This window comes from Chiloscyllium plagiosum, unplaced genomic scaffold, assembly GCF_037043375.1.
Source record: "Chiloscyllium plagiosum isolate Xiang-an unplaced genomic scaffold, Cpla_swu_hap1 HiC_scaffold_17, whole genome shotgun sequence".
Lineage (NCBI taxonomy): Eukaryota > Metazoa > Chordata > Chondrichthyes > Orectolobiformes > Hemiscylliidae > Chiloscyllium > Chiloscyllium plagiosum.
Genome location: NW_028270155.1, coordinates 59,060,230 through 59,079,970, shown reverse-complemented (window position 1 = coordinate 59,079,970; position 19,741 = coordinate 59,060,230). Strand labels below are relative to the sequence as shown.

The window sequence follows — 19,741 nt, the reverse complement described above, 5'->3', positions numbered from 1 at the left end:
GTGGAAAAGTGCCTGTGGTAATCTTTTTTGTTAACCACACCATCCACAACAGCAACTTGCAATATGCAGCACCTCTCACAAATTCATTAACATGCGGAAAAGACATTTTAATTGACAAATTTATTTCCGAGTGTAAAGAGTGTTCTGTTTTGGCAAACAAAACAAGCAGGTTTCATTCGGTCATTTTTTGGAAAATAGGAATTTAAATGGGGAAGAGGAGTCAAAACTAAAGACGCATAAATCAGTAAAGACCGGAATCACACAGAGTACATTTTTGTTTAGAGAAAGAGGAGTGTTTGCCATTTTGCTTCCAATGCATGCTGTGTTTTGTGTAAACTTGAGGCTGTATTGATTTCAAATTTTTGCCCATGGTTTACTGTTTGGTCCAGCATAGTTTATACAAAACAATTTAAAATATGGATTAACTAATGTAGAGAAGGATATGTATCTGGATTACAAGACATGGACATTGTCGACAATTCAGAGTGAACACATTGACAGTTGATGTTTCTGTCTCAGTGTTCCCACACTCAGGATCCCGAACTCAGGCATAACCCGGAAGGGGAACATTATGTGAACAATTTCTTCTGGATGTTGATGATATCTCATAGAGAAGTATAGTTTTACAATAGGTTTGTTGTGTCCAATAGTGAACAGAGTGGGGAACCCAGATGACATAAAGAATGAGCAACCACACGATTAATGCTACTGATCGTGTACAATGCATTACTGTGTTAAATGTAGGGGCCCTTCAGGTGCAGTGGTAGTGTCACTACCTCTGAGCCAAAAGACCCAAGGTTCAAGCCTCACCCTGCTTTAGAGGTGTGTAAGAAAACATCTGAACAGGTTTACTGAAAAATATCTACAATGCCAACTGTGTGGATAAAGGGCTGCTAAAGTAAAGACCAGGGTACTGTGGAACAAGAAGGAGGGAAAATATAATGTGCTCTAGCATTCATTGATTAATATTCATGTAATGGCAAACATGTTAACATTCTTAATGGGTTTCAGGGTGCTGCCACCTTATGTGTAAGGATAGGGACTTCACAATGTTTTTCTTGAGGTAGTGGGAAACAGGTACCGAAGACATGTGTCTGTTCTTGGGCAGCAGTATGGCCAATGGTCCAGGAGCCATCGACTGCACAAATGTGACTCTGCAATTGCCACATCTCAAATGGTCATTTTATGCTTTATAAACTGCCGTGAATTAATGAGCAGATAATCTCTTTTACTGACACCAGCTGAGGGATCAATATTGGCCAGTCTATGAGCTTCTGTACTTTTTTTTATTGTGCCATGGCAGCTTTTATGCCAAATGAAAAGGTAAATGGGTCTTCGATTTAACCTCTCAGTTGAAGGAAGGCACCTCCGGCAGTGCAGCAATCCTTCATACTTGGTTGAAGCATTGGGCTGAATGATTTGTTCAAGGTTAAGTGGATTGGCCACAGGAAATGCAGGGTTACAGGGATAGGGTAGCAGGGTGGGAATACTTTTCAGAGGATCAGTGTAGACTCGATGGGTCGAATAGCCTGCTTCCACACTGTAGGGATTCAATGAAGCCTCTGTATTAAGGCTTGAACCCAAACGGGTCTGATCCAAAGGTAAGAGTTCTACCACTGAGCCAGGGCTGATGTAATCTTGGAACAACTATCTTGCCAAAAGCTAGAGGAGAGAAAATGCTGTATGAATGACCCACTGCATCATATTGTGAATGTCACCGTGGTTACATGATGCCATTTGCGCTTGATGTGAATGGCATTAACGATTGAAACAACTTAGAACAGCAAAAAAATATATGTGGGTATATAATAGCAAAGTAATTATATTCCCATCAAACAGCAAGCTGTTTACATGGAGATGTACTTAGATGGGGGAAAAGTGTAAATGCCAGAGGAGACTTTTGAATAAAGCATCACTGGTGCAAGCATTTGTAATTTTCAATGCAATCAATTTAGCTGAAATTAATCTTTACATTAGTGATTTTTCTTTCTTTAATGATTTGTATGCCACAATAATTAGCACGATAGACCAATTACAGTAATGCAGAACACCTGGAGGGAAAAGCTAGTCCATGAAAAAGGTCCCCATTCACAGCAACAAAGACATTAAATACCAGTCATTTCCGTTCTTCTTCGCCTGTGTGACAGATTGAAAGGAAGAGGCAAAGAAAAACAAGGAGTAATTTTGAAATTGCGGTACAGACTAGCGTTTTTACTGGCTTTAATGTTAAGGTACCTACAGTCAGTCACACTTCTGTTTCCTCAGAGAGGAGAACTATTTATTGCCACTGGGGGAGCCGAGACTAAAGAGTTGCTTCTCATGCAACCTATGATGCCTTGAGTGAAAAGGTGAGATTTAATGAGAGGGGAAAGAGGGCAGAGGTGCATTAAAAACCTGACAAGCCTTATTCTCCTGGCTCCTGGCACATCCTCCTGAATTTGATGTCCTTGACCTAGTCTTCACACGGGGCATGTGTTAGGCCAGTGAGATGTTCTGAGAAGGGGGAATAGTGTCGCTGGTGAATGGTAGAAGTGAGGAGATGGTGGAGAAAGCATGGGTCAGAAAGTGGCTGGTACAGATTGCTGCAGCAGAAGGCCTGGGAATGTGTTGCAGTACTCAGAGGAGAGTTCTGGCAATGGGGTGTGGTGAAGGGGGTACAGGCCGGAGTACTCCTTGCAGCCACTTCCCTGCCCACGGCCTGGAGTCACAGTGAACTGTACTTTACGGGGTACCACCTGCTTTCAATCTCACTGGGAACAAGCAAAAGCCTCTCTGTCTTCCCAAACTCAGGCTGGCAAATTGTCTGCTGAAACAGTCTGCAAAGGTTCAGGACCTAATCTGTAGGTACATGTACTCAGCATGACATCTGGTCTAAGTACTTGGGGCTATTTCTACCCCATGATGAGGCAAATATTAAACTTCAAACACCCAGAACCAGTGAAGGCCCCTCACTTGTGAAACAGTGGATGGAGCTGGTGGGAGGGCTACCTGATGGGTGTGGATGGTCAAGTAGGAGCCAGTCCTCATTCACTGACCCCACACATTCCTTTCCAACAAGGACCATCCAGCAGCAACTTCATCCAACAATCTAGCTGATTTTATTTTGCACTTCCCAAGGTTTAACAAGGTTAATTCATGTTGTTAGCTTTCTGTGCTTAAAGTAAACTGACATGAGTTATTTTGTATAAAATGTTTTAAATTAACTCAATGATCATAAGATACCAAAGAACATTGCACTTTGTAAACATTTGCAGTCAGTTTATTGTTTACAGGATAGAACAAGGATAGATTAAAATCATTGGAAGCTTAATTTTTAATCAAACTATAAGTTTTCTGTTAACACTAAACAATGAAACTTCCAAACTGTCAACTCTCCAGCCTGTGGCATTCGCTATGATATTATGTCAAGCACTCTCATCTCACCATCATTTTATGCCCTTGTTTGAGGTGAAACCTTTCTTCTCTCTCTCTCTCTCTCTCACTTTGGTCATTCACCTGCCAAGTCCACACCCAGTCCTGCTGCCTGAGGTGCATCTGTCTCCCAGATCAACGATCTAGATTTGGCAGCGACAAATCAATTGTAACTCGGTTTCATGTTTCAATGTCAAAACCACCCGCTGCTCTCGGACCATCTTGGTGAAAATATCTTTCTAAATCTTCGGAGCCTCCAACTGTGTGTGTGTGTGTGTGGTGATCATGAGTGGTTGTTTCCTCTTTTCCCCTTGCCTCCAGCCCTGAAACAATGTTTCTCTGTACTTTCCTTCCATTTTCTCTTGGGATACCTAAGCCTACCATTCATTTGCTGGTCTCTTGCAGACTTGGGCATCCCAGCAAACCTCCTCTGTTGGCCAGTTCATTAACAGTCCCTTTTCTCGGATGAGCATTTACCTGTCCAAATGTAGCCAGATATTGCCACGACTGCAGAGGACAATCTTACAACAAATTACCCCCTCTCCCCTCCAAATCTTCTGAATCTCATAATGCTATTCTTGTTGGCAATCAGTAACTAGTGGAGTGCCTCAGGGATCAATATTGGGACCGCAATTATTCACAATTTACATAGATGATTTGGGGTTAGCAACCACATGTTGTGTGTCAAAGTTTGCAAATGACTCTAAGGTGAGTGGCAGAGCAAAGTGTGCAGAGGATTGTGAAACTTTGCAGAGGAACATAAATACTTTAAGTGAATGGGCAAAGATCTGGCAAATAGAATACAATGTTAATAAATGTGAAGTCATCCATTTTGCTTGGAGTACAGATTATCCGAAAAAGAATTATCTGAATTTTGGATTATCCAAAGAAGATCTCAGGGTCCCGATAGAAATATTACATCAAAGAAGTGTTTCAACACTGATTGTGTCTTTTGTTTACAATGATTAAAAACAACCCCTGCTGACTGAAATGCTGCCGAGAACAGTCCTGGACATCGACGGGAGCCCAGGCACCTTCTCCATATGACTGACCTCCAGCCCTCTCTCTCTACACAGGGGTATACCCTAAACCCCTTTCCCAAAATAATCTCTCCAACATTGTCCTGTACAGGGCAAAGGTGGCACCTGTCAAAACGTTACAGTAAAAGGTTTTGTGTGTGGGTGTGTGTGTGTGGGTGTGGGTGTGGTTGCGTGTGTGGCTGTGTGTGTACGTGGGGTTTTGTGTGTGTGGGTGTGGGTGTGGTTGCGTGTGTGGCTGTGTGTGTACGTGGGGTTTTGTGTGTGTGGGTGTGGGTGTGGTTGCGTGTGTGGCTGTGTGTGTACGTGGGGTTTTGTGTGTGTGTGTGTCTGTGTGTGGTTGCGTGTGTGGCTGTGTGTGTACATGGGGTTTTGTGTGTATGTGTGTGTGTGTGTGGTTGCAGTGTGTGTGTCTGTGTGTGTGTATATATACGCTATTTCGAGACTCAACCCCCAAAGACTGCTGCCCTGGAGCCAGGGTGGGAGGGTGGACAGTGGATTGGGGTAGTGTGGGGGCAGATGGGGGGGGGAGAGGGGCTCGCGGGTGGTGTGCTGCTGCCTAGTCTCCTGAACAGGGAGCAGACTTAGCAAGTCAATCCCATTGAACTGATGGGGGAGGGGTGCGGGAGGCTTCAGCACTGCTGCAGGTCCCTCACACACAAGTGTGTCTCTGCTCAGAAACAAATCCTGAGACAGAGAGAGGGAGTAAGGCAGGCAGAGCGAGGATAAAGGAAACTTCCGAAAACTCAGAGCCCCAGAGGAGAGACATTGAATCAATTAACCAAATAATCAAATATCCAAATGAAATAGTGCCCTCCCTTCTCATAGAACATAGAATATAGAACATAGAACAGGACAGCACAGAACAGGCCCTTCAGCCCACGATGTTGTGCCGACCATTAATCCTCATGTGAGGTAAACCTAATGTACGAACCCTCAAATTTCTGTGACCATATGCATGTCCAGCAGTCTCTTAAATATCCCCAATGACCTCGCTTCCACAACTGCTGCTGGCAACACATTCCATGCCCTCACAACTCTCTGCGTAAATAACCCACCTCTGACATCCCCTCTACACTCTCCGCCAAACAGCTTAAAACTATGACCCCTCGTGTTAACAATTTCTGCCCTGGGAAAAAGTTTCTGGCTATCAACTCTATCTATGCCTCTCATTATCTTGTATACCTCAATTAGATCCCCTCTCTTACTTCTTTTTTCCAATGAGAAAAGTCCGAGCTCAGTCAACCTCTCTTCGTAAGATAAGCCCTCCATTCTAGGCAGCATCCTGGTAAACCTCCTCTGAACCCTCTCCAAAGCATCCACATCTTTCCTATAATAGGGCGACCAGAACTGGACACAATATTCCAAGTGCGGTCTAACCAAAGTTTTATAGAGCTGCAACAAGATCCCATGGCTCTTAAACTCAATCCCCTTGTTAATGAAAGCCAAAATACCATATGCTTTCTTAACAACCCTGTCCACCTGGGTGGCAATTTTAAGGGATCTATATACCTGCACACCAACATCCCGCTGTTCCTCCACACTGCCAAGAATCCTGTCTTTAATCCTGTATTCAACTTTCAAGTTCGACCTTCCAAAATGCATCACCTCACATTTATCCAGGTTGAACTCCATCTGCCACCTCTCAGCCCATCTCTGCATTCTGCCAATGTCCCGCTGCAGCCTACAACAGCCCTCTATACTGTCAACGACACCTCTAACCTTTGTGTCGTCTGCAAACTTGCTAACCCATCCTTCAATCTCCTCATCCAAGTCATTAATAAAAATTACAAAGAGTAGAGGCCCAAGAACACAGCTCTGTGGAACACCACTCACCACAGACTTCCAGGAAGAATATTTTCCTTCCACCACCACTCACTGTCTTCTGTCGACCAGCCAATTCTGTATCCAGACAGCTAAATTTCCCTGTATCCCATTCCTCCTGACCTTCTGAACAAGCCTACCACGGGGAACCTTATCAAATGCCTTACTGAAGTCCATATACACAATATCCACCGCTCGACCTTCATCAACTTATCTAGTAACATCCTCAAAGAACTCAATAAGATTTGTGAGGCATGACCTGCCCCTCACAAAGCCATGTTGACTGCCTTTAATCAAGCCATGCTCTTCCAGATGGTCATAAATCCTATCCCTCAATCCTTTCTAACACCTTGTAGACGACAGACGTGAGACTGACTGGTCTGTAATTGCTGGGGATTTCCCTATTTCCTTTCTTGAAGAGAGGAATTACATTTGCCTCTCTCCAGTCCTCAGGTACGACTCTGGTGGAGAGCGAGGATGCAAAGATCTTCGCAAGCGGCGAAGCAATCACATTTCTCGCTTCCCAAAGCAGCTGAGGACAAATCTGGTCTGGCCCTGGCGACTTGTCAATCTCAATGTTTGTCAAAATTTTCAACATATCAGCTTCCTCAATCTCTATCCGTTCCAGCATGCTTACCTGCTCCCCAATGGTTTCATTCACTTTTCTTTTGTAAAGATAGAAGCAAAAATCTCATTTAGGGCTTCCCCTCACACCTCAGACTCTATGCACAAGTTCCCTATGCTATCCCTGATCGGCCCTACTCTTTCTTTGATCATTCTCCTATTCCTCACATACGTGTAAAATGCCTTTGGATTCTCCCTAATCCTTCCTGCCAAGCCTTTCTCGTGCCCCCTCCTGGCTCTCCTCAGACCATTTTTGAGCTCCTTCCTCACCTGCCTGTAATCCTGTAGAGCTGAGCAAGACCCTTGCTTCCTCCACCTTATGTAAGCTGCCTACTTACTTTTGACGAGAAGCTCCACCGCTCTCATCATCCAAGGTTCCTTTATCTTTCCCCTTCTTGCCTGTCTCAGAGGAACACATTTATGCATCACTCGCAACAACTGTTCCTTAAACAGTCTCCACATGTCTATAGTGCCCTTTCCATGGGACAATTGCTCCCAGTCCATGCTTCCCAACGCACATCTGATAGTATCATAGTTTCCTTTTCCCCAATTAAATATCCTCCCATTGTGCCTGCTTCTCTCCCTCTCCATAGCTATGTAGATGTGAGGCAGATGTGGTCACTATCCCCAAAATGCTCTGCTGAGCTCCAAATCCAAAATGGCCTCTCCCCTCATTGGCCTGTCAACGTACTGAGTTAGGAAACCCTCCTGAACCTTCTCGTTTGGATAATGGAGGTTTCTCTGTAATAGTAAAATGGACTATGACTTGGTTGGTAACAAGTTGCAGTATGCTGCTATGCAGAGGGACCTGGGTGTCCTTGTGCATGAATTTAAAGCTAAGATAGATATTTTTTGAATAGTAAAGGAATTAAGGGTTGTGGTGAGAGCATGGGTAATTGGAGCTGAGGCCATGAAGAGATCAGCTCTGATCATATTGAATGACGGAGCAGGCTGAAAAGGCCAGATGGCCCACTCCTGCTCCTAGTTCTTGTGTTCTTATGTATAAGACAATCCACTCATTCCTAAACCCAGTTTTTTAAGGGCAGGAGAGCACTGAGGTCATCACAGATTAGTACCATGAAGGAGGACATTGGTTGTTCCTCCACAGAGAGCCTGCGAGCCATTTCAGTGCATCTTTGGCCTACTCACGGTTCCGCTTTCAGCAGTTTGACTTGCAGCAGCTGTCCTACAGCCCTTTCAGAAATGGAAAGTGCCTGGAGAGCCATAGCTTTTAATCTGTACCCATCTGAACAGGCTCCGAGGAACCCAACTCCACCACAAGATGCGAGGTGCCTCATTTTGACAGAGATGCCAGCTGCCCGTGGCAGTGTGCAGCTGCAGAAGACAAACCACATCCCCAGGCGCAGGTCCCAGTGACTTATCTCTGCCAGTGACATCCCCCCCGCCCCCTACCAAGTCAGACTACCAGCTGGAGGCTTACTGCCTGAAAACAGAATCCCAATTGTTTGAAGGAAGACATCACAAGGCAAAGCCAAACAACTCTCAAACTGTGAGTCAGAAAGAGCAGTCTTTGTTGATTCCTGCTTTACCTGGATCTGGTGTCATCGATAAGAGGGACACCTGTGTAGGTCTGACATTGCAGTTTATTGAAGTGAGATCAGAACCTGCACGTGAGATCCTGAGGGTCTTGGAGTGGTGGATGTAAAGCGGGAGAGTGTGTGTCTGTGTGTGTTGTGTGTGTATGTCTGTCTGTCTATGTCTGTGTGCGTATTTCTGTGTGTATGTGTCTATCTGTCTGTCTGTGTGTGTGTGTGCATCTGTGTGTGTCTGTGTGCGTGTGTGTGTGTGTGTATGTGTGTCTGTGTGTGTGTGTGCATCTGTGTATGTCTGTGTGTATGTGCGCGTGTGTGTGTGCGTATTTCTGTGTTTATGTGTCTATCTGTTTGTCTGTCTGTGTGTGTGCATCTGTGTGTGTCTGTGTGCGTGTGTGTGTATGTGTGCGTCTGTGTGTATGTGCGCGTGTGTGTGTAGGTGTATCTTCTGGAGCTGGGGGTCAGGATGAGGTGTTTGGGATACAGCTTGAGTAGACTGCGACTGTAGACTGCAAATATTGGAATTCAGAAAAATGAGAGGGGTCTTTTCAAAACATGTAAAATTATGAAGGATATTGAGAAGATAGAAGCAGGAAGGTAGTTTCCACTGGCAAGTGAAACTAGAACAAAGGGGCATAGCCTCAAAATAAGGAGGAGCAGATTTAGGACTGAGTTGAGGAGGAACATCTTCACCCAAAGGGTTGTGAATCTGTGGAATTCCCTGCCCAGTGAAACAGCTGAGGCTACCTCAGTGAATGTTTTTAAGGCAAAGATGGATTTTTGAACAGTAAAGGAATTAAGGGTTTGGTGAGTGGGTAGGTTAGTAGAGCTGAGTCCATGAAGAGATCAGCCATGATCTTATTGAATGGCAGAGCTGGCTCGAAGGGCCGGACGGCCTACTCCTGCTCCTGGTTCTTATGGGAAAATATTTCTCACAGAGGGCTGTGTTTTTTTTTGGAACACCCTTCTTTGAAAGGCAGTGGAATCAAGGCTGAATCATGGTTAAAAACCGAAAGAACTGTAGATGCCGTAAATCAGAAACAAAAGCAGAAATTGCTGGAACAGCTCAGCAGGTCTGAGCTCACACATACTCCCACTAGTCACAGCTCAACCACCAGGTCACACACTTTACCACATTCCACGTGAACACCCTCTGAGTCATGGCCACTGGAGAGTCACAGATTGACTTTGTCCGGTTGGGAATATCGCAGACAGAAAACAATTGGACAATTGCAAATGGGAGCAGTCCCCACCCCCCAGCATTGCTAACCAGATTTCAGCAGCATCATCAGCAGTGAGTGTTTGACAGTAGGTGATGGTCTGCTGGAACCTCTCAATGTGGCCCAATGTAGCTGAGCTGTGTGTTCAGCCTGGATCATCCTGTAACTATCGTCACCCTGTTAAGGAAGGCAGCCACAGAGAGCAGTATCCCACCAGCGGCAACATCATGTCTCTCAGTGGAAATGACCCACGTCACGATCAGAACGACCCAAAGAGTGGTGTGGCATCCTCTCGGAATGGCTTGGCAGTCTTTCAGCCTGACATGGCGTCCTCTCAGCCTGGCATGCTGGTCTTCCGACTGTACATGGCAGTCTCTTGGCCTGGCACAGCCTCAGTGTGGTCCTCCGGTCTCGAGGTGATTCTTCGAGTGTCTCATGAGGTGAAGCCCAGCGCAGTCTAGAGCCAAGGCCCAGTGTGACTGGAGGCCAGGGGTCAGTGTGGTCTGGGGTGGAAGTTCTGAACTTGTATTTCGGCAGTGCTGGACTTTTTATTTCTCTGATGTTTGGTCTCGTAACTGAAGAAGCTGTTAACTCAGTATCTTTGTACCTCAGATGGCACTGTAAGTGGTGACTCAAAAGGTTTTCACTGTACTGTGCATGTGGTAATACAGCTAATTTGAAATATTGATTTCACATCGGTGCTCAGTGACAGCAGAGCTGCTCCCTGAGAACAATCATCCCCTCCCCACTCAGGCTCAGTCTGGGCAGCAACTTGGTAAAGGGACCTCAGCAGCTGAGTGTCCCCCAGTGCCAGTGGGAGAGTGCGTACAGTGCTCTGACACCCTTCCTAGGCCAGGCCCACATCAAACCCTCAACCCCCTCACTGCATCCAGTACAGACCATCATTAGACTGACAGGACAAGTGAGGAAATGATGTGAGAAGTACACATGGAAGTTTAACAAATAGTGGTTTGCCTGTGGTCAGCATTGGCCTTCTGGAATGTCATTGTTATTAACTTCATATCATTGGGATGCCCAAGTTCAAATTGCACGCAATAGTGGCATTTGACCAGCCTCTGACCCCTGAGAGCCCTCAGTCTGCAGACATAGCAAATGTCCGATGAAATGATTGCGCATTACTTGTAGCAGGACTGAGCAAATGGCTGCTTCGTGTATTTGCTGCTACAATATCCTGGTATCCAGCAAACATGGATCTCCCATGTTTTGCTAATCACACTGACTGCATACACCCTGGATATTGTTCCAGCCCTTAACACGTAGCACTGTGTCTCTGGAGATCAGTAGGAAGTGGCAGGAAGGACAGCAAATGGTGGACATTGTCAGCTCTGGGCCTTGCCTGATTACTGCCCTCCCCCTCCACCCGCATCCCATGAGCCTACATCTCCCCTTTAACTTCACATTAGCCTGACAGCCCATTTTCACCATCGCCACTCATAAGGACACCCACTAGATCGAACTTCACCTATGACTGTTCTCCTGATGTTAGACCTTAATGATGCCCATCCTGCCTCTCCACGCTGTCCCTTTGGAGGTCCTGGTGATGGTGACTGAAACTAAAACTGCGCCCCACCCCACCACCCAGAGTCAGTCAGCCATGCCCTTGAATGCTGTTCCACATACCGCCATACACATTGAGATTCACACCTCACTGTCCTTTCCCTACCTCTGCAGATGTTTCTGCTTTCCCTAGCTCAGCTTTGACTCCCTCACCTCTTCTGGTAGTGATTCCACTGACACTGCCCCCTACAGGCTGCCTCAAACCTATCTGAAAGGTTGATGGACGGACTGCCAGGGAGCGGTTTGCCCCAACCCTCTGATGGACATGGAGCAGACCCCTGAACCCTGACCCTTGTCTTTGCAGCTCTCCAGTTTCCATGGCTGCCTGTGATTGTCCCATGGAACTGACTGCTGACTAGCTCCCAAGGTCAGATCCCCTGGCCGTGAGCCACTGAAATGAATGACAGACTGTGTTGAAGCGTGTGCAGTGTGTGCAGACTGTGCCCCTGACTGATGTTACTGTGACCCCTGACTACAGCAGCTCCCTCATTGACTGGACCGAGAACTAGCTCCCACCAGCTTCTGACAGGGCGTTTTAGTTGAGCTCACTGCGTTCTGTATTGGCTACACAGGCAGAGCTATTCAATTGACATCTTGGTGTGCGGTACCTCCCTGCCGTCAGGCAGTAGCCTGGCTGTGTGTCTGAGCAAAAGAGCACCACAGTACAATGGAACAGATCCTGTTTGGTCCCTGTACACTAACGGGAATGGCACGGCACAGCAAGGCAAGGCATGGATGGTGCAAGGGTGCAGGTTAGCACTGAGTGCCCAGAGAGCAAGTGAACCACCCTGCAATTCTGCCCGTTCCAGCCAGGAACTAGGTGCCCTTCCTTGCAGCAGCCAGCTGCCAGTGCACCCTGCAGTGCCAGTCTGTGCCTCCTAAGTGGTCTGCAAGTTAACCAGAGAGGTGCTTAGGAGTGTTGCTGCCAGATGCCAAAGTTCATGGGCAATAGGGGCATGCAGCTGGTGCCCGTCGATTCTGCCCTGAGCTGCAGTTTAACCGAGCTCACAGGGTTGTCCTGAGCAGGCTGGGAGATGGATCAGATCATGCCCGTTCTGCTTCCTGCTGGCACGTTTTCTTGACATCAAGCTTGTCAGGTCAGATGGCAAGGATCTCTGTTCCATTGTACTGTGGCATTAATGAGGCGTTTAACAAGCAGAAGTAGCTCCTTAATCAGCTACTCACCCACTGCCGTGTAAGAAGGCCACCGTGGTGCTCATCAGATGTATAAAAGCTACAGCAAGCTCCTCTCCACACTGAGGTAGGCCTCAGCAAACGTATTACCCGATTGTGCCAGACATCACTCAGACCCCTACGCCATTCTGCCCAGATTCCATGAACAGGGGAGGACTGCGTTGCTATCGGGAGTGTGTAGTAATTGGGTTAGCAATGATCATATTGAATTAAATACCTCCCGCCTCCAGGTCAAACTCTCTGTCTCTCTGAGCTGCCAAACTCTCATCTGACCCCGCAGGGTTATTGCAGTGTTTTCCCCGGTCATGGTCACCTACACCGCATCGTGGTTGTCCAAGACCTCTCTCATACACCTCTCATAAGAGCTGACCATGTAGGACAGTGGTTGGGACAGTATATCACAATCCGTTTCTTCTCTGCCTCTGTAAACCTCAATGCACTGATCGGAACTTTTGTAAGGATAAGCCCAGCAATGAACCAGTCAGTTTAACTTCAGCAGTGGGACAACTTCTGGAAACTAATACTTGAGATAGGACTAATAATGACCTCAGAAGCTATGGTCAATGTGGAAGAGCCAGCAAGGATTTATGAAGGGAACATAAAGTCCAACTAACTTGCTGGACGTTTTGAAGAGCTAACAGACAAGGTTGATGAGGGAATGCTGTTAATGTGGTGTACAAGGACTTCCAAAAGGCATTCAATGCAATTCCATACAACAGACTTGTGAGAAAAGTCATAGCTCATGGGGTAAATTGGACAGTAGCAATTAGCTGTGAGATCAAAAGTATAGAGTAATAGTCAATGGGTATTTTTCAGGGAGGTTTGGAGTGATATTCCCCAGGGATCAGTTCTGAGACCCTTTTTCTGATATTGATCAAAGGTTTGGAATCATTTCAAAGTTTGTGCATTGGTGTAATGTTTCCTACGAGGGTGGAAGTTGGGAAATTCAAATTCAGTTAAGCAACTAAATGTGCGATAAAATCTCATCATGACAGCTATCATGCAACTACTGAATTATCATAAAAGTTCTCTAGTGCACTACTGTACTTCAGGACAGGAAATTAGCCATCCCTACCCAGTCTGGCCTGCTCAGAATTCTAAACTCTAAGCAATGTGGTTCATTTGTGACTGAACAGGCCTAGCAAGGCATTCAGTTGTCAAGATAACACACATCACCTTCTTAATGTCAACTATGGAGGGGCAGCAAATACCTGCTTTACCAGCAGCACCCTCTTCTGAGAAATGAATTTTAAAAACTAATGTTAGCTGTGATTTGTTAAGTCCAGAGTTATAAGCTTGTCACCCGAAGGACTGAGAATTCAAAATGAGGGTCAGGTGCTGAACAATTCAGCCTTTTCATCAGGGCGAAAGTAGAAGCACAGCCTTTGTTTTCCATGTTGGAATTCTTATTGATCCAGTGAGCCACTATAAATAAATTCTACACTCCAAAAAATAACCACAAAAGTCATCTTCACTGTGAAGGCACTGGGAGACCAGTATATCATCATGCATCATAAACTGGTACTAAAAGAGAAAACATTTCAATCACCAGCATCCCAGTGAATTAGTGGATACAGTTCCTGCTGACCTGTCGTTTTAGCCACTATGAAATATCAATGTTATAATATGTGTGCTGACTATTAACCTGACGGGTCATTTGAACACTTAAAAGGCTGATGAAGATTTAGTTGCATTTTCAGACATAAAACATTCAGCAGATTTTAGAGGAACTAGCATTTTGAACAATGCTTTACACTTTCTCTTTATATCTCTGTACATGTAAGTCTGGATGCATGTATGTCTGTCTGAGCATTTGTGTGTATGTTTGTGTAGGTATGTGTGCAGGCTTCTATATGTGTATGTATGTCTGAATGTTTGTGTATGTGTGTGTAGGTTTGTGTATGTTTATGTATGCGTGTAGGTTTGTGCATGTCTGCATGTTTGCATGTGTGTGTAGGTTTGTGTATATGTGTGCATGTCTGTATGTGTGTGTGTGCCTATATATTTGTATATGTGTGTCTGTATGTGTGTGTTTGTGCGTGTGTGTTCCTGTATGTTTGTGTGTGCCTATATGTTTGTGTGTGTGCGTTCCTGTATGTTTGTGTGTGCCTGTATGTTTGTGTGTGTTTGTAGATTTGTGTGTAGGTTTGTGTCTGTGTTTGTGTATGTCTGTATGTTTGTTTGTGTGTCTAGGTTTGGTTCTGTGTGTATGTCTGTATGTTTGTGTGCATGTCTAGGTTTGTGTCTGTGTTTGTGTATGTCTGTATGTCTGTGTGCATGTGTAGGTTTGTGTCTGTGTTTGTGTATGTCTGTATGTTTGTATGTGTGTGTAGGTTTGTGTCTGTGTTTGTCTGTATGTTTGTATGCGTGTGTAGGTTTGTGTCTGTGTTTGTATGTCTGTATGTTTATGTGCGTGTGTAGATTAGTGTCTGTGTTTGTATGTCTGTATGTTTATGTGCGTGTCTAAGTTTGGTTCTGTGTTTGTGTATGTCTGTATATTTGTGTGTGTAGGTTTGTGCCTGTGTTTGTGTATGTCTGTATGTTTGTGTGTGTGTCTAGGTTTGTGTCTGTGTTTGTGTATGTCTGTATGTTTGTGTGTGTAGGTTTGTATCTGTGTTTGTGTATGTCTGTATGTTTGTGTGTGTGTCTAGGTTTGTGTCTGTGTTTGTGTATGTCTGTATGTTTGTATGCGTGTCTAGATTTGGTTCTGTGTTTGTGTATGTCTGTATGTTTGTGTGTGTAGGTTTGTGCCTGTGTTTGTGTATGTTTGTATGTGTGTCTAGGTTTGGTTCTGTGTTTGTGTATGTCTGTATGTTTGTGTGTGTAGGTTTGTGCCTGTGTTTGTGTATGTCTGTATGTTTGTGTGTGTGTCTAGATTTGTGTCTGTCTGTATGTTTGTGTGCGTGTCTAGGTTTGGTTCTGTGTCTGTGTATGTCTGTATATTTGTGTGTGCGTGTCTAGGTTTGTGTCTGTGTTTGTGTATGTCTGTATGTTTATGTCCGTGTCTAGGTTTGTGCCTGTGTTTGTGTATGTCTGCATATTTGTGTGTGTAGGTTTGTGTCTGTGTTTGTGTAAGTCTGTATGTTTGTGTGTGTAGGTTTGTGCCTGTGTTTGTGTATGTCTGTATGTTTGTGTGTGTGTCTAGGTTTGTGTCTGTGTTTGTGTATGTCTGTATGTTTGTATGCGTGTCTAGGTTTGTGTCTGTGTTTGTGTATATCTGTATGTTTGTGTGTGTAGGTTTGTGCCTGTGTTTGTATATGTCTGTATGTTTGTGTGTGTGTCTAGGTTTGTGTCTGTGTTTGTGTATGTCTGTATGTTTGTGTGTGTAGGTTTGTGCCTGTGTTTGTGTATGTCTGTATGTTTGTGTGTGTAGGTTTGTGCCTGTGTTTGTGTATGTCTGTATGTTTGTGTGTGTGTCTAGGTTTGTGTCTGTGTTTGTATATGTCTGTATGTTTGTATGCGTGTCTAGGTTTGGTTCTGTGTTTGTGTATGTCTGTATGTTTGTGTGCGTGTCTAGATTTGGTTCTGTGTTTGTGTATGTCTGTATGTTTGTGTGTGTAGGTTTGTGTCTGTGTTTGTGTATGTCTGTATGTTGGTGTGTGTGTGTCTAGGTTTGTGTCTGTGTTTGTGTATGTCTGTATGTTTGTGTGTGTGTCTAGGTTTGGTTCTGTGTTTGTGTATGTCTGCATATTTGTGTGTGCGTGTCTAGGTTTGTGTCTGTGTTTGTATATATCTGTATGTTTGTATGCGTGTCTAGGTTTGTGTCTGTGTTTGTGTATGTCTGTATGTTTGTGTGTGTGTCTAGGTTTGGTTCTGTGTTTGTGTATGTCTGTATGTTTGTGTGTGTGTCTAGGTTTGGTTCTGTGTTTGTGTATGTCTGTATGTTTGTGTGTGTGTCTAAGTTTGGTTCTGTGTCTGTGTATGTCTGTATGTTTGTATGCGTGTCTAGGTTTGTGTCTGTGTTTGTGTATGTCTGTATATTTGTGTGTACGTGTCTAGGTTTGTGTCTGTGTTTGTGTATGTCTGTATGTTTGTATGCGTGTCTAGGTTTGTGTCTGTGTTTGTGTATGTCTGTATATTTGTGTGTGTGTCTAGGTTTGTGTCTGTGTTTGTGTATGTCTGTATATTTGTGTGTGTGTCTAGGTTTGTGTCTGTGTTTGTGTATGTCTGTATGTTTGTGTGTGTGTCTGTGTTTGTGTCTGTGTTTGTGTATGTCTGTATGTTTGTGTGTGTGTCTGTGTTTGTGTATGTCTGTATGTTTGTGTGTGTCTAGGTTGGTTCTGTGTCTGTGTATGTCTATATATTTGTGTGTGCGTGTCTAGGTTTGTGTCTGTGTTTGTGTATGTCTGTATGTTTGTGTGTGTGTCTAGGTTTGTGTCTGTGTTTGTGTATGTCTGTATGTTTGTGTGTGTAGGTTTGTGTCTGTGTTTGTGTATGTCTGTATGTTTATGTGTGCGTGTGTAAGTTTGTGTTTGCGAGTGTAGGTTTGTGTATGTGTGTGTAGGTTTGTGTGTGTGTCTGTATGTTTGTGTACGTGTGTGTGCAAGCACGTGCGTGCATTGCCAATCTTTACAGCTGTGTTTCCATGAGTATATACCATGACATGCAGGGATTAGAGCTTTTTTTTTACAATTGATGTGTGACATATTTTGACCTTGACCAACCTAACAGTGTGCGAATATCCTTCAGCCCTTCTTTTATTTGTTATCTTCAGCAGGCAGCATTCCAGTACCATTGCCAGATTGGTGTGGCAACCAGATTGGTGTGGCGATCATTGCCAGTGCCTTACAGCTCTGAAAATTGAACCTCACTCCAAAATACCTTGCTATAAAGTGTACCTTACTGACTTCAGAGTTGGTTTTTATTCCATCAAGCATTCCAATCTGATTTTCATATTTTCAACACATTAAGCTGCAAGTTAACTTGCCTCTCAGTAACCAGTCATCTGGTTATTTTTATTTTTATTCTTTCATGGGATGGTGCTATATCAGACAAAGTCTTCATTTGTTAATCCTAATTGTCTATAATCTGAGTGTTTTACTAAACAATTGCAGAGTCAACCACATTGCTGTAGCTCTAGAGGATGACAAATTTCCTTCCCTTAAGAACATTAATAAACCACATATGCTTTAATGGGAGCAGCTTTAATTCCAGATTTATTGATCAAATTTAAACTCACCAACTAACATGGTGGTATTTGAAACGATATCCTAGAGAATTAGCCTGGACCTTGGAGTTAGTAACTCAGTGAGGTTACCACTACACTGCTGTCACTCCTTATTCTCAGATGATTTTCTATGAAAGGGTGAGACTAGGCCATAGGCTTGCGCTTAGGTCTTTGGTTCTGTTTATAATTTGGGACCAGACCGGATGTGTGCACAGATCCAGGAAAATAGTCATAGAGCTGCATTAATGTTTACCTTAGAGCAAACTGACAACCCTTGTTGCTAAGAAGATAGACAATGGAACTGTAAGGAAAACAAATACAAGTTTAAAGACATATGGGGAGGTGTGAGCGGGACTATAATACAACTCAGAAAGAACCAACATAAGCTGTTATCATATTTATTGACAGCTTTCAGGAAGAATCAGGATAACATGGACTGATGTGTTTCATTGCTTCTGTTTTCCTAGGTGTCTCATGAATTTGCCATCAACTTCAATCCTACAAACCCCTTTTGTACAGGTTAGTTTCTTCTCCTGTAACTCTCTCCACCTGGCTGCACTCGCTCTGATTCCCAGAGTCGGGTTTCTATCTGCAAGTACTGTGTTCTTTTCAGCTAGTTTTGTTTGGAGGCATCCAGTTCCCAATAATTAGCAGTGTTCACTGCAATGATACAAGTTCTTAAATCCTCCAGTGTGCTGGTTACTGCTAACATTATTTTCTGTGTGTTTTGCTGTTATGAAGTTACACATGTGAACATCTGACTTTACAAAGAGATTGTCTTTGGATTGCTGCAATTTCTAGAGAAAATGAATGCTTTAATAATCCTGTCAAACTGCTCCCATTTTAATAAATTGTTCATATTATTGGTGTCCAAACCTTTCATACTTAGTTTCAAATAATTAGTCCTAAACAAAGTCTCTACGTATTATGTAATGGCCATTGCATTGTGCTGTTCTGGTTTTAAGAGGCAGAAGTGGATACTGTAGATGCTGGAGATTAGAGTTAAGATTGGAAAAGTATAGCAGGTCAGGCAGCATCCGATGAGCAGGAAAATCGACATTTCAGGCAAAAGATAGTCCTTATCTCTGCACAGTCTCCTGGATGCCATTAGACTGTGCAATGATGCAGGTGGAAAAGCAGCTGGGGAGAAGTGAGAATCTCATATCCTTACATGTTTTTCTCTCGGGGAATTTTGTACGGGACGAAGAAGGAACCCAGACAGGAGGAAGAAAGGAATGAACTCAGCCTTTTTGTTTCTGTAGGGCCCTTTGCTCCATCAGTATCTCCCATCAATAAGGATCTGGTAGTATTTCCTTCCATAAGTGAGCAATGATTCTGTGAGAAATGCCGACTCCTTTTGTAAGATTTTATGCTTTTTTTAATAGACTTTTCTTAAACTATTGAATGATTTATAACAGCTGTGATTTGGCATTAACCAAACACACTGAACAACAAATTCTGTTCATTGTCACGAAAAACGGACTGATCCTGAAATCTGAGCAGGTCAAGGGATTGTGCTTCCTGCAAATTGAACCCAGTCCAAACTTGGTCTTAGCTGATTCATTTTACTTTAAATCTTAACCAAAAAAATAATTTGTACTTCCCTAAAATTTGAAGGGTCAGAACGGGCTCTTTTTCGAATTAAAACTGTACAGTTAGGTTTCCATGGCCACAAGCCACTTTGTAATCTGACAATAAATCACACTGAAGCACATCACATGGCATCCTTCAGGTAAAAGTCATCCAAGGGGGCTCTATTCTTCTGCTCTCATACTCCTCTCTCATTTCTTTATGATGGCAACACTACTGAGTCCAGAACTAGAGGGCATAGGATTAGGGTGAGAGGGGAAAGATATAAAAGAGACCTAAGAGGCAACTTTTACACGCAGAGGGTGGTACATGTATGGAATGAGCTGCCAGAGGAAGTGGTGGAGGCAACATTTAAAAGGCATCTGGATGGGTATATGAATAGGAAGGGTTTGGAGGGATATGGGTCGGGTGCTGGCAGTTGGGACTAGATCAGGTTGGGATATCTGGTCGGCATGGACGAGTTGGACCAAAAGGTCTAGGTTTCCATGCTGTACATCTCTATGACTCCACATAAGCACATGGACATCACTGGTATGGCTAGCA

General features: G+C 44.1%; 1 protein-coding gene across 4 annotated transcripts in view; it reads left to right on the top strand.

Annotated features, from left to right (window-relative positions):
* The window catches only part of cpne2 (copine II), a 262,943-nt gene that overhangs the window by 184,447 nt on the left and 58,755 nt on the right, over positions 1–19,741 (top strand). For all 4 annotated transcript variants that reach the window (XM_087995970.1, XM_087995968.1, XM_043707143.2 and 1 more), the window contains exon 13: positions 18,076–18,127. In XM_087995970.1, the coding sequence (XP_087852096.1) occupies positions 18,076–18,127 (52 nt within the window). The remainder of the gene's footprint in view (positions 1–18,075; positions 18,128–19,741) is intronic.